The sequence below is a fragment of the Rattus rattus genome, chromosome 8 (genome assembly GCF_011064425.1).
Source record: "Rattus rattus isolate New Zealand chromosome 8, Rrattus_CSIRO_v1, whole genome shotgun sequence".
Classification (NCBI taxonomy): Eukaryota; Metazoa; Chordata; class Mammalia; order Rodentia; family Muridae; genus Rattus; species Rattus rattus.
In genome coordinates, this window is record NC_046161.1 from 28,192,359 (window position 1) to 28,206,159 (window position 13,801).

The 13,801-nt window shown below is 48.2% G+C and overlaps 1 protein-coding gene across 2 annotated transcripts in view; it reads right to left on the reverse strand.

Annotated features, from left to right (window-relative positions):
• Fli1 (Fli-1 proto-oncogene, ETS transcription factor) overlaps window positions 1–13,801 on the reverse strand; it is a 118,726-nt gene that overhangs the window by 75,421 nt on the left and 29,504 nt on the right. The window contains exon 1 of one of the 2 annotated variants that reach the window (XM_032910841.1): window positions 13,344–13,417. The exons of the other annotated variant lie outside the window; for it this stretch is intronic. Within the exon in view, the coding sequence (XP_032766732.1) occupies window positions 13,344–13,352 (9 nt within the window). The 5' untranslated portion in view covers window positions 13,353–13,417. Of the gene's footprint in view, window positions 1–13,343; window positions 13,418–13,801 lie in introns of those variants that run through there. 2 annotated transcript variants of the gene reach the window in all.

Here is a 13,801-nt window from a genome sequence, read left to right on the forward strand (position 1 = left end):
ACTTACATTTCAAGGAGTTGTCTTGAGCTCCTCAGTGCCTTTGATAGAGAACCCGCAGTAGCTCCATTAAGCCTAGAAGTCACAGTGAGTCCACAAGGCTCTCCCTCCACCTCTCTGAATCTTTTATGTGTTAACCGTTTTCTTAAGCATTAATTTTATGGGTGAAGAGATGGCTCAGTCAGTAATGCACAGAAATCTGAGTTCAAACCCACAGAAGCCATTAGGAGCTAGACAATGGAGCAGAGACGGATGAGTTCCCAGAGGTTAATGGCCAATCATTGAGTCCAGCATTCAGAGAGGGACACTCTCTCAAAAAAGGTGGAGAGCAATCAAGTGACTGGGACATTGAATGGGACATTGGCCTTCAACCTTCCCATGCACACACATGTGTGAGATGTATCCCCCATATGCTATACACATATGTGAACACAAAGCAAAAAAATTTTTAAAGATAGAAAACAGGAATGCTCTCAGATATGTTCATGGTTTGGAGGAAGATTAGATTCTTGCTAATGGCTTATTTAGGTCCCTTTATTTCTTCCCAGTGGTGCTTGGAACGTCATGCATACTATACCACTGAGCTACATCCCCCAGCCCTTTGTGCTTGCTTTAGTTAAGGTCTTTTTTGTTTGATGGTTTGTTTTCTTGAGACTGGGTCTCCCTATGTTGCCCAGGGTGACCCAACTCACAGGACCATCCTCCTCCTAGTCAAGACCCCCAATTTGCTGAGACTACAGGTATGTGGTACCATATCTGGCTCGATGAACTTCTAAACTTTTGACGGAAGAGAAAAACATCATTCAGCAAAAACTTTGTGCTCTGGCCTGGGAGAGGCCATCTACGGAGAGAGAGGGTGGGCAGAGCAATTGCTTTTGTAAAACCATACTTTGTGCTTCATACTTTATCTGCAGCCACTGGAAGTGACTGTGATAATGTTTTCAAGGGAGCCGAAGCATGTGGTCATTTCAGAGATGAGAACATAGAATCAAGATGGAACCCAGGCCTCCTCTCTCAACCGCTCAAGCTCCCCCGACTTTCAATATGGTCTCCTGTAGAACAGGCTAGCCTCAGGCTCACAACACAGTCAGGAATGATCTTGAATCTTGGATCTTCCTGCTTTCTGCCTCTACCTCCTGAGTGTTGGGAGTCTAGGCATGAAACACCACAACTGCTTTCACGCAGCGCTGGGGATGGAATACAAGACTTCATTCAAGCTAGACAAGAAACCTACAATGTGCACACCACTCCAGGTCCTCTGTCTCTCTCTATTCTGTGTTAGCTGCCTTTCATCAGACTCTCACTCAGGCCACATAGCATTATCCCTGAGTAGCTTGGTGAATTCAATCAACTGTGCCTGGAAAGGGCTTTCAGAAGATCATGTCCACGTAAAAATTAAAGATAAGTGAAAATACATCTCTTGAGTTTCAGAGGGTAGCCAGACCCCTCTACATAAACCAATATTCTTGGAGAATGTCTGGCCAGGGAGACAGCCTTGTCCTGGGCTTGGTAGGTATGCTTCCTTTGGGGCATGAATTGGGGAGAGTAGAGGAATTGAGGGGGGGTCCTCTTGTTTATGATTCCCCCACCTGCATACACACTGATACAAATAACAGTGCATTTTCAACGCTCCTAAAACCTGTGCTATAAATATTCAACTCATGCAAATATTCTTGGAACAGAAAGTATACACACAGCACAGGTGATCCAGCACCCAACTACTACTCTTCTCCTCTAACACCTGAGAATCAGTTTCCCACTGATCCCAAAACCAACATTAACAAACAAACAAAACGCACACCAAAACCACAATCAACGTGACAAACCGTAATAAACACCAACAAAATGCAGACTACTTGTCTTGCGAAGCCAGTAAGCAACATGGCGTCCTGTGGTGTAGCCGTGTCTGTTTTGAGATGTTTTAGCGATTGTGGACATTTCTATCTATACTTGGAATGCGTCCGGCATGTCTGCACTGAGCCCGAGTCCAAAAGACACTCCAAGTTCCTGTACTCTCAACCAAAGTTGCTCAAGCGACATACTGACTTGGGATATCGAGTCACCAGGTGAAACTTCAGTTATGACAAGCTAACATCAGCGCACCTTTCCGCTCATGACCTCTAGGCGCTCCAAAGCGCGACCGTGCTCCTACCCGCGCTCAGAAATACAGCTCACAAGTACACATTTCCCTTCCAGGGGAAAGTTCCCTAAGGTTTCAGAGTAGGGATTGCTGCCTCTTCTAATTTGTAACGAGTTCTGATAGCTGTGCCTATTTTCAGTGTGTACAACTTGTCAGAAAGGAAAACAAAGTATATTGTGCTTACAACGTGGGGGCAGGGAACCGGGGACCCAGGGAGTGGCTGTGTGTTCAGCTCTAGTAGCTTGCATTTCCTGTTTACCGGGGCTAGGTGAAAAGTTTAAACCGACTCAATGCTGCCCTGGACAGTCAGCCTCAGTGATGGTGCTCAGGGAACCAATGCCCAGGTCTTGCCTCTGGATCCCATGGGGAGGTTTTCCCGACAGGAAAACACAGGACCCAGAACTCCAGATCCCTTCAAAACTAGATGGAGTGGAGAATCTTCAGAAGTCATATGGAAAACTCCTTTCTAAATGCCCACCCCTAGTCATTTGGGCACCAGGGGTTCTGGTCACCAAGCATATTCAAGTTGCCTTGTGTGTTTCCCTTCTTGCCAAGATGCTCAGCAACTCAGTCACTTGTGGTGTGATTTCTCTATCACTGAACTGAACCACTGATGCACTCAACTACACAGTTACAACATTCTGAGGTTGAGGCTCAGCTTCCTAAAGAGTTAGGGTGGATGCTAGCCCGGGGAAGTACATTGCTTTCTCAGATGTCTCCCATCTTAAAAATGAGGTGTTCACCTTGACTCTGTCAAGCCACCATTACCTGTGTGTCACTGAAGAGGAAGTTAGCTACCCGGGGAGGAAACAGAATGAGTGTGGCCTGTGTGACTCCTGCTTGTGGTCTCTGCTTCTCTCTCTCTCTCTTTCCTCTGTTTAATGGTAATGACAGAAGATGCCTTCTTCTCTAAATGCGCTTCTTTCTACCCTGCTCCAAGAGCAAGAATTAAGTGAAATTTGAGGGCCACTCCAAACCCCAAGACTGAACAGGACTCTCTCCCTGCACCTATGATATAATATATACAATCACTCTAGTAAGTTGGAGATAAGGGTAGGTTCATTCCTCACCCCTACTTTGCTAGTGAGGAACCTATGGTTCTGACAGTTCATTCAAGGTCAAGAGCTGGTAGTGGAACAGGCAAAAACTATCACTCTGGACTCTAGATATCAGGCCTTTTCCAAGGCAGCCAGTGCATTCTTGGTCTACGAGCACAGTGGTCACAAATACGTTAACTTGTCCACACAGACGCTACTTCGCTTTCCTTTTGATCTTGCCCACTTGGTTAGGGTAGGCAGCTTTAAGGTAAGATCTTTATCTTCCAGCTCTCGGCTGTTTGAACTTGCAACAGGCTCATTAGGTGTCCAGAGACTTCTGCCCATTGATGGCATGCACTGGACATGAGCCTGCTGGCTCTGACATTTTCAAACTGCACACTTCCCTTCCAGCGACAGCGTGCCAAGGCAATGGGCCTCACTGCCATCTTCTCAAAAACCGGGAAATGAAACTGGCCACTCAGAGCAAGTGACCGCGAGCCAGGGCATTGGTGCAAACCAAGCAAAACACGCTGGCTGTCGGCAGCCTAGGTCACAAGGAGGAGCGCATCCCATTTGCAGCTCTTTGAAGAAATGATCCACCCCTGCTCCTCATCTTGGCTCTGTCAAACCTTCCTGTACTTAGGCAAGTTTTACTGTGCACGATAGATATTCAAGCTAAGTCATGCCGTTCGCTCTAACCGTGGTCCTTGTGTCTGCGTAAACCCCAGCAACACTAATCACTTGGGCTACGTTTTCTGCCTATGTGGTGGAGCTCTTTACCACGCAGCAGAACACAGTTCTTCTCACATTTCCCTTGTTTTTTTCCCCCCCTTTCCACAGCACCCATCCCTGACCCTGAGTCTTTGAACCAGTCAAATTGCAGGCAATGATTTCACGCGTTTCCTCCATACGCGGCTGCAGAAGTGTTTTTGGTGTGCTTCAGAAAGTTTCTTGCATCTCAGGGAGCAGAGCCCAGTCACCATCATGTGCTCTGTCACCATTCTCAGTGTGCTGATGGCAGGGCAGATAGGAGAAGCATGTGGGAGCTGACTAGTCTCTGGGAAAGGCCACTTCGCTTTTAGCCTTTTTAAAATTCTGATGATAGACCATGATGAGAAAGAGAGAGAACGCATCAAATGCATCAAGATTTTTTTTTCTTCCTGGGCAATGTTTTTTTGCCTTGAAAGAAAACGAGGCAGCTAAAGAGATTTGGTTAGCCTAGTAAGAGCACCAGTGGAAGGGGAAGCCCTGGGTCCTGCTAAGACTGAACCCCCAGTGAACGTGATTGTTGGGGGAGGGCGGTAATGGGGGGAGGATGGGGAGGGGAACATCCATATAGAAGGGGAGGGAGAGGGGTTAGGGGGATGTTTGCCCGGAAACCAGGAAAGGGAATAACACTCGAAATGTAAATAAGAAATACCCAAGTTAATAAAGAAAAATCGGGGGAAAAAAAGAGATTTGGTTAATGTTAATTACACACATATAAATATGGGCATCAGACAGAAGGTCTACTGGATATTGAATTTACCACCATGATGTTCTGGTCAGCTGTGTCCAAAAGTTATCTTTGTAGTTTAACTTGGGACACCCAATAAATTCAGATATGAATCACTTTGCGAATTATTATTATTTCTTCATCTAATCTGGATCAAAAATCTGGTCATGCTCACTCATGGTAAGAAAATTCAGAGGAACTAGGGAAGTCCCAAATCAACAAGCAACAATAAAGCCACTCAAATAAATGATAGAACCATGCAGAGCTACTGAGACGCTGTGTGGAACCCACTGTCCCAGCAGCATCCCCATGCCTGTCCCCTAGGTTGTCTGCATCTAAGTCACCTAAGGTATCCATTTCAAATACAAAATTCTGGAACATTCCAGAGTGACTGATAGACACTTGGGTCCAGGAAAAGAAGAATAAATGTTCTTTTTGCTCCCAAATGACTTGTACAGATGGGAATTTCAGAGCTCCAGTGGTACGTAGTAGGTACTCAGTGGAAAAACGCACAATCAAACTGATTAAGAAAATGCTGGAGACTGTGTGGCCACCCATCCTCGCTTTGAACAACAAGAGCACACGCATAAGCAGAGGCCTGAGCTACAGGGACCTCTTCTTCAACTTTCTCACAGAATCCCATTTTCATAAAGCGCCTTCAAAGGCCCTCAGTCACATTGGGAAGCCAAACCACAGTTTCTCAGAACCCTCGTGACAAGTCATTGAGGGATTCTACCTTCCCGGGTCTTATTTTTAAGTCGCCTTTCCTGTCATAAATCTCTATTAGAAATAGGAAGCGTGATCTGTTAAACGGGCATCACAAGCCCAAGAGATCACTGGATTTTCCTTTCTGCTAGCTAACCGATTCTTAGAATCACAATTTGCTTTGGTTATGTGTTGGAAGCAATGAAGCATAAGCCTTCCTTCATCTTAAGCATCTGGGTGTGAACATCTTGTCTTCAGGGGGATTTTCTAAAACCTCTGACCTAAATTACACTCAGCCTGCTGCTCCTCCTTGGAGTGCACAATATATGTATTGCATTTAGAAATGTATGTGATGTGTGTCTCTCTCCAACTAGATTCAACTCTATGAAGGCAGATCCTACCCTGGAGTCATGCCTAGCTAGCCAACAGCCAGCACTCCATAGCCATTTCTCCTGCCCTCCATAGCCATTTCTCCTCTAAGTGAATTACAGGATGTCTGTCCTCAGATGCTGTCCACATTTTTTTTTGAGACAGGACCTCTCACCTTGTGGGTCCCAGGCATCTGTCTGTCTCTGCCTCACTGATGCTGGTATCACACTTACATGCCACTGTAGCTGACTTCTTTGTGGTGGCTCTGGATATGGAGTCCCCGTGTTTGCAAGGCAAGCAAGCACTTTACTGAACAAAAAAGGTGCGAGCATGATTCGGACAATGAGTCTATTTGGGCATGAGGGTTTCCTGGAAAGCTTATTCAGAATGCTTGGTTCTGGTTGTGCACATAGCTCATGGGTACAGTGCTTGCCTAGGATACTCAAGGCCCTGGATTCTACCCTCAGTACTGAAAAAAAAAAACAAAAACAAACAAACCCCTGCATTGTTCTACTCAAGATCTCAGTTCTCCCAAGTGAGAGGAAGGAAGGTCAGGAATATTGTGTTTGTGTCTGGCTGAGAAGGAGGAGACACAAGGGCCCGGAGATGTTTCTCTTCACCCATCTCCTGGCTTGCTACAGGTTTCTGGATAAGCCTCTGTGTTAATGTCTCTATATCACTGTTCAGTAAGTGCAAGTCCCACCTGCCAGCTACTCTTCTCTACTCCAAAATTACGCTGTGAGATGTCTACTGAAACATTCTGAAATCCTAAGATGAGAGGAGGTACTGAAGTAAGAAACACAGTTGCTATTTCCAGCAGGGTGGGTTTCTAGCTGTGAACTTCAACGTGACCGAGCCCATTTTTCACACAACTTCACGGCGTGACTTTTCTCTTGAGGCTGCCCCTTTAATACAAAATAAAGAAGACTGCTCACTGTGCTAGCTACACCTTCCAACTTGACCTTTGCTTTGCGGTGGAAACTTTACACACACCGACTGGTAAGGCATGCATGCTGGCCCCCTACCAGTATCTCTCTGCAGCCAGACAATTTGCACACAGGGAGTGGAGGGTACACGTGTGACCCTCACAACTCCCAGGATTCCCTCCCCTCCAGGGAAGCACAAGCATTAGTCTGGCTCCAGTTGGGAGCAGTACAGGAAGCAGAGGGCACGGGCTAATGTGCATGTCACCATGTGGCTTATGGTCACAGTCTAACCCTACCTTCGAGCCTGCACGAGCTGCAAGAGCAACAGGAAATGGCCAGGGGTATATATAGCCACATTGTGTTTATCCAAAGGTGCTGTTTTGCACAGATTATGATGAACTTCTTACATTGGAAAGGACACAGCATCCTCCTTTCCCCCAAGGGCCTCTTTTCCCCAAGCAGCACGTGTAAAAGGAATCCCTCCCCTTGAGAAGGAAGAGGGACATTGGACCTCCTTGGCTTCTTCATTTTCATGCGACAAGACTTGTCAACTTTCTTCTCTAAAGGATTTCTGGATACCTTCATCAGAGGTTCACACGGGGGGTGGGTGGGAATGACAATAGGAAAAATTCAGAACGAGCTTCTGCACACCACACACCTGGAAAAACCATCCGTTCTCCAAAAAAGCATTAATTAAATTTTTGCTTCTCCCTGACGCGTTATCCTGGCAAATAATTCATGCAGCTCTTCACGGTGTATCTGCCATGTGTCCCTTTGTTTGGCTGCTTCGAGATCCTACCATAGGCAGTGGCTGCAGAAAAGCCATGGAAGGAGACTTCAGTGACCCAGAACCCTACACTTCCTTCTTTTCCTCAGGCACCATCAGAAGGAAAGGAAAACCTGCATCCTCTGAGTCTGACCCACGCTGAGTACAGAGCCCTTTTTGGCTGCTGTGTGAACCAGCGAGTCAATCAGGACCCTAGAACCTGGTGCAGGTCCTCTATATTGGCGCATGGCTTCAGCGTCTCTAGTTTGCCCGCACTCAGCCCCTCTCTCTACTTAGTAAGCTCAGAACCAAGTCCCAGGAACGGTGGAGCTGAGGAGGTATTGACTCACGGAGGTAGACATCCAAGATTCCGTCTGGACATGCATACCGGTCACCTGGACAACTTAAGAATGCTTTTTGAGACCTGATTTTTTTCCAAGGACTGTGGGAAATCGAGGATCAAAGGCGATGCTACAAGTAGGGACCCTTAGATGGCACAGTTTCATGCAGCAAGTGCTCAGCGCATGCTCATTGCAACAGAGTTAGGGATGGAGGAATCCCGCGGAGAATGGGTCTCCATTTTAACTCGTCTACACCCTAAATTTTCTCATGGCTGACTCCTTCACAGGGATAAGCTGTGTGTTCCCATAAGGACTATTTCGCAGTTTGGTGCTGCCTTGGCGAAATTGTGTGCAGAGCACTTTCTGATACAGCGCCACATAATAAATGGGGCTTCTAAAAGAGCAGAGAGGCTCTTCCTACTCTGAAAAGGCATAGGACGCATGTTGGAAAAATAAGGGAGCTCTTAGCACAAACATCGGGGAGGACAAGGTTGAAACTTTTCCCATCTTCTGTGTTCTGCCTGTCGAAGCCAAGCTCTTCCCGAGGGGCCGTTTTGGAGAGCTGAGGTGAGAGCCTCTACTTTAAGGGACAGTGTGGGGCAGTGGTGGGAAGCAGATGGCTCAGCGGATTAAAGTGTTTGCCTCCTGAGCATGGGGACCTGCATTTAGAACCCTAGCGCCCACATAAAAGCCAGAAGTGGTGGTGACCACCTGCGTGGGGCTGGGTAGCAGACAAGCTCCGGTTCCGTGTGAGACCTTGGCTCACAAGGCGGATCGTGATAAAGGTAAGATCCCCGAAGCTAACCTCTGAAGCACACACACACTTACAAGTGAGTGCATCTGCACAGGTGTGTATCCACCACACACGTACACAGACACACACAAAGGAAACAAACACAACGGTACTAGATAAAGACCTCTATCCAGTGTGCTTTGTACTTGGTACAAGAAAGCCAAAAGGAGTAAAAAGGGACCCAGGTTTCTCTGAGCCCTGTGTGCAGTTTGGAACCTCTAGATGGCCCTGCATCATCCATGGCAAGCCCGTATAGCCCAATGGCTTCCACCCCCGGTCTTTCTCTCCCCCTCCCCACTCCTGTACTGAGCCCCAAAGGCATTGTTCAGCCTCACTTCTGAAAGCTGAGCACACAGTGGCAGGGCCCAAGGCCTGCGGCTGTGTGTGCCTGAGATTAAGATTTTATCTGCTCTCTGACAATGTGCAGAGGAAATCCTGTTCCTAAACTCAAGGCTGTGAGAGGAGAACGGCCAGCAGCTCTTCCCTCCCACCTGGGAGAGAGATCAGGACACCTGACCTGCCAGGAACATGGACTCATTGTGTATACATAGAATAAGCTCCTTTCCGGTCCCAGTTAATCAACCCCTCTCCTACCTTTTTTTTTTTTTTCTTCTTCTTTGAACTTTGGAGCATAACAAAGTTTCTTGGCAGAGCTGGGTTGGGGTCCTAATGTGCTAGCAGATAAGGTCCCTGTGGAGGAAATTCGAACTACTGTCTAGTAAGATTTAGGAGAGCGCTTTCCCACTCTCCAGGAGCCAGGAGGCTCACAAGCGGCCAGGTCTGACTCCATGGACCTAATGCGGCTCTGAAGCACTGGGAGAAGACCCGTGTGCTAAAGGGTGTATTCTCTCTGGTGGTCAGAGATGAGCTTATGGGAAGCTATAGGCTCCTCTCATTCCCTTCATCTCTAGAGCTTGGTGGCTATGGGTAAGCTCCAGTGACAATTAGGGGACAGATAGAAGGTAGTTTGTTTGGCTTGTCATATTCCTGGCATAATCCGGGCAATGCAGGCTTGCTTGGTAGTTGCTACAAGAGAGCACTGAGGACACGCTGTTTCCCATACTTGAAGGGAGATATCCCAACACAGAACTGCCTGGGTGTTACTCTGCTTTTCCTATCGCTTCTTTTACTGCACAGCTGGAGCGGGTCTGGATCCTCTGCTAAACTGCCCGTATGCCCAGGGCTCTGAGCGAGAAGACAAGGAAGGTGTAGAACTTGATGGGGGTGGGGGGTGGGGGGGCAGGTGCTTATTCCCACAGAAGCCACGGCAGTTAAAGATGTGAGCAAAATGTCAGTGTCAACTCTCAGAAAGCTGCCCAGCAGCCGCAGGGGTGGGGCTGGGGGTGGGGAGGAGGATGGGGAGAGAGAGGAAAGAGAGAGGAGAGAGAACACCATCTCTAGACCTGCTTGAGAGCTTGCCCTCTTCATCTGTACAGCAAGGGGAACACACAGAGGACTGCTAAGACCTCTGACTCTAGCATCCCCCCGCCCCTTCTGAAACTGGAGTTGAATTGATGAAGCCATGCTCTCCCTACTGCTAGAGTAGAAAAGGGAAGCTGGGAGTGTGGAACCTCGGCCACCGATGCCCAGGTGTGGGTGTGGCAGTGTCACAGCCACCTCATTTGCAGGGCCAAGAGGAAGAGGAGCGACCGTACTTATGTGGAGGAAGTGTGTTGGTAAGCCCTAAGACTCCATAGTATGCACTTGGGCCTGCCCTGATTCATCTTCAAGCTGAGCTCTGCAGAGGGCTCATGGGAGTCCCACTCTTTTGTTTTGTCTTGTTTTGTTTCGGCGCATGAGGAAAATAAACTTGCTCACCAGTCTGGAACTGCAGCGAGAGGAAGTGGCTCCTCAGAGGGAAGCTTTACTTCTGCCCAGCACAGGACAGAGGAGAAAGTAGGAATGCCTCCTCTCCCTTCCCCTTCAACTCCTGGGGACAGGGACAAAGGCAAGAAAGTCTGACATAGGGAGCAGGAGCCCAACCTGCGGTGAGATGAGCTTCAGCCAGATTCAGGGATGGGGGCAAGGATTCAGGGGTATGTATGAGCTGAGAGAGCATCTTCTCTCAGCTCCACACCCAGAGTCGTCTTACTGATAGCCTGGGATCAGCCTCAGAGGGAGCATTTGCACCGTGGAAATAGGTGAACACTACACAAATCCAGACTGTAGGTCATTCCCAGGTATCAGCACCCGTGTGGCTGGAAACTCCCGCTTCTCCTTAATTCCATTCATTGTTGAGCCATTCTGCAGCAGACTACCCTCTGAGGCTGATACTTAGCTCTACAGGCAAGCATCAATTAGATCCAGCCTCAGAGCTGCGTGCAGATCTGGGCTGACTTCATCACGGGAACACATTGAGATGGAGACCAATCTGCTGACCTCAGTATCTGATCAGCCCCAAGCTACCCTTTTCCTTCTGAGAGCTCGAAGTCATTTCCCCCAGCTCTCATCCTAGCCTGTGGGCTCTAAACCTGTTGTCCCAGCCACCCTCACATCCAGGAGCCCTTCTTTACCAGGTAAGGAACCAAATGGTTTGTGTCAGTTAGCTCCTTGAATTTCATCCTCACCAGAGCCTTATGAAATAATTTCCTCATTTTACAGTTCAGGGAGGTGAGGCCTGTGAGGTTGACCAGATTATAAGTGGCTCAGCTCAGAGGTGAACTCAGACTTGACTCAATACAGGGTGTGCTCGCTCCAAAGTGGGTGTTGCCCAGACCACACTCCTGATGTCAATTATCAAACACGACTCTTCCTTGAAAATTTACCCCCAGCCCATTGATCTGAGCTCTGAACATGACTGTTGAGTGGGACACAGCTTCCAGGGCCACTGTGTAGCCACAGTGCCCTTCCCAAAGACAGGCCACCTCCCCCACAGTATACAGTTCCTCTTCCCTCTGCCCCAGCCGTGGCCCCGCCCCTGCTTCAACCTCTACTCAAAACTTACTTCCTCCCTTGAAGCTTACTCTCATTAACCCCACCCAGTGTTGATCAATTCACCCACTTTGCTTTTTATTTTAATACATAAAACTTAACTTCACTCCTGAATGCTTTTGTTTTCTTTTTTATCGTTGGGGTGCACTGGGATCTTATTCCTTAATCTGTACCTCCTGCTAAAGTCCTGTCAAATCTGTATCCAAGTCACCCTCACTAGGGCTATGTCTGTCTGTAGGCTTCCTATTCAGAGTGGAGAAACTCTTGACCTGGTCAGGGGACTCAAATATCTGTTTTGTTCTTGCCAAAGATGCTCCTCTCAAGAACTATACACCAAGGGAGAAATGGTTCAAGCCAAGACCTATCCAGCTTATGATATCTATATCAGAAGTAACCTTTAAGGGCTGCCTTGGTCCAGCTTGGGGACACATAGGACCTGTTCTTTCTAAGAGGGTTTTTCCCCGTTGCATTCCCCTCCCTGAACGCTCGGAATGATTTGTGGGTAGAAAGAGATGATGGGGTGGCAATTTGAAGTGGGGTTTCAGAAAGCATTTTTCTGTCTTACTGTGTTTGTTTTAGGAGGGTAAATATGTAGGTGAGTACAGTGGGCAGCCGTGGTGAGATGGGGAAGGAGAGGTCTGACCCACGAGTGGGATGGCAAGCATCTCTACCAGGCATGGCTTGGAAGCCCCAGGTGATTTAGGCGGGAAGGCTGGACCTCTCTGGTCTTCTGGATGAAGACAGCAGCAATGTGGTAGTTACAGCTGGTCTGCTTTGCATCTGAGAACCCGGTTGTTTCAGAGGGCTCAGGCTATGCCAGAGCCACTACCAAGAGGCTAATCTCCTGACCAGATGTCCTCCTCATCCTCCTCCTCCTCCTCTTTCTCCTCCTCCTCTTCCTCCTCTTCCTCCTCCTAACCTTGTCTTAAGTACCCTACTCACCCTTGCCTAGAACACGGAACAATTCCCCTTTCCCCTAAGACCCGACTTAGAGATCCCATGCTGCCCACTTCTATGTCCTGAACGTTAAGAGTCTCCCCATCCCCCCACATGGACTGCCACTTTTAGACTGGCACACGGTTTTCACAAGACAGGGTTGTGGTTTCAGTTTTTTTCCTTCATAAGTTTGCAGCTGCTAGTTTTGAAACCACCGGCCCTGAGGCAATTCAGTCAAAGAAAGAGAAGGAGGGAGGGGAAGAGAGAAAGAGCGAGCAGACCGAGGGGATGATAAGCTGTCTTTCTAAGCAGTGTTTATTCCATCCCGAGGCTCTCTGCATCCTGGTTCTCACCACACTTGACGACCCTGCTCTACCTCTCTGCCAGGCCTCAGACGGCAAAAGACTTCAGACACATTTAAGGTCTGTGGGCCAGAGTGACTTAGGTGAAATAAAATTCACTTGTCCATGTGGCTGCCTAAAGGTAACAGGCGACATGTGAAAAGTCAGGCCGTATATTTCTGATCTGAAGTGGGTGTCCCATAGCTTCCAGGTCCTATTGAATGTGTGTCGGGGTGGGGGTTGGGGGAGGACATAATCCACATGAGCATTCATGGAGCAGGAGAGGGGAAGGGGGTGGGTACCCCAGAAGACCCTGACTGATATTGTGCATGACATATCAATCCCATTGGAGCCTGTCTAATGAGTCATTTGCATATTCAACCATGAGTAGTTAGCCGAACACACACTGGAGGTAAGAATAGAAACCAGCAACAAACTGAATCCAGAAAAACAAACAAACGAAAAACAATCCGCATTCAGGTCCCCCCTGCCCCTCCTACGTTGCCTACATTTGTGGCCATTCGTTTTTATATGAGAACACCTAGAGCTGGAGACTAGCGTCATACCCCAGGCATGGCATCCAGGATTTCCAGCAGACCTCTGTGAGTCTATGAAGGCTGTCACTGGGGTGCCTCAGCTTTCCGACCGACCGAGGACCTGTAGTTGTCTGTGCGGGGTAGTAGCATTTTTGCCATCGCTAAGAGGAAGAATTCTGTTGATGTTTCCAGAGAAAGGAAAGGAGAACAGAAAAGGTGGGGCCTCCAATCAGACCCTGAGAGGGTGAGGCCAAACCATCTCCACTTCCTTGGTGCGTCTCCTAGAATCACCCCCTCCCCCCCATTCCAATCTCCTGTGGCTTTTACAGATAAGAGTTTCCCCTCCCCCTTTCTCACTCCCCATCTCTCCCAAGTTCACTGGAGGCCTCTGCGGGCTTGAGATAGGTTTTTCTTTGCATGAGCCAAACTACTACTTAACCCAGTGAGTGCTCTTATGCAGGAGACACCTTTAAGTGATCACTTAAACT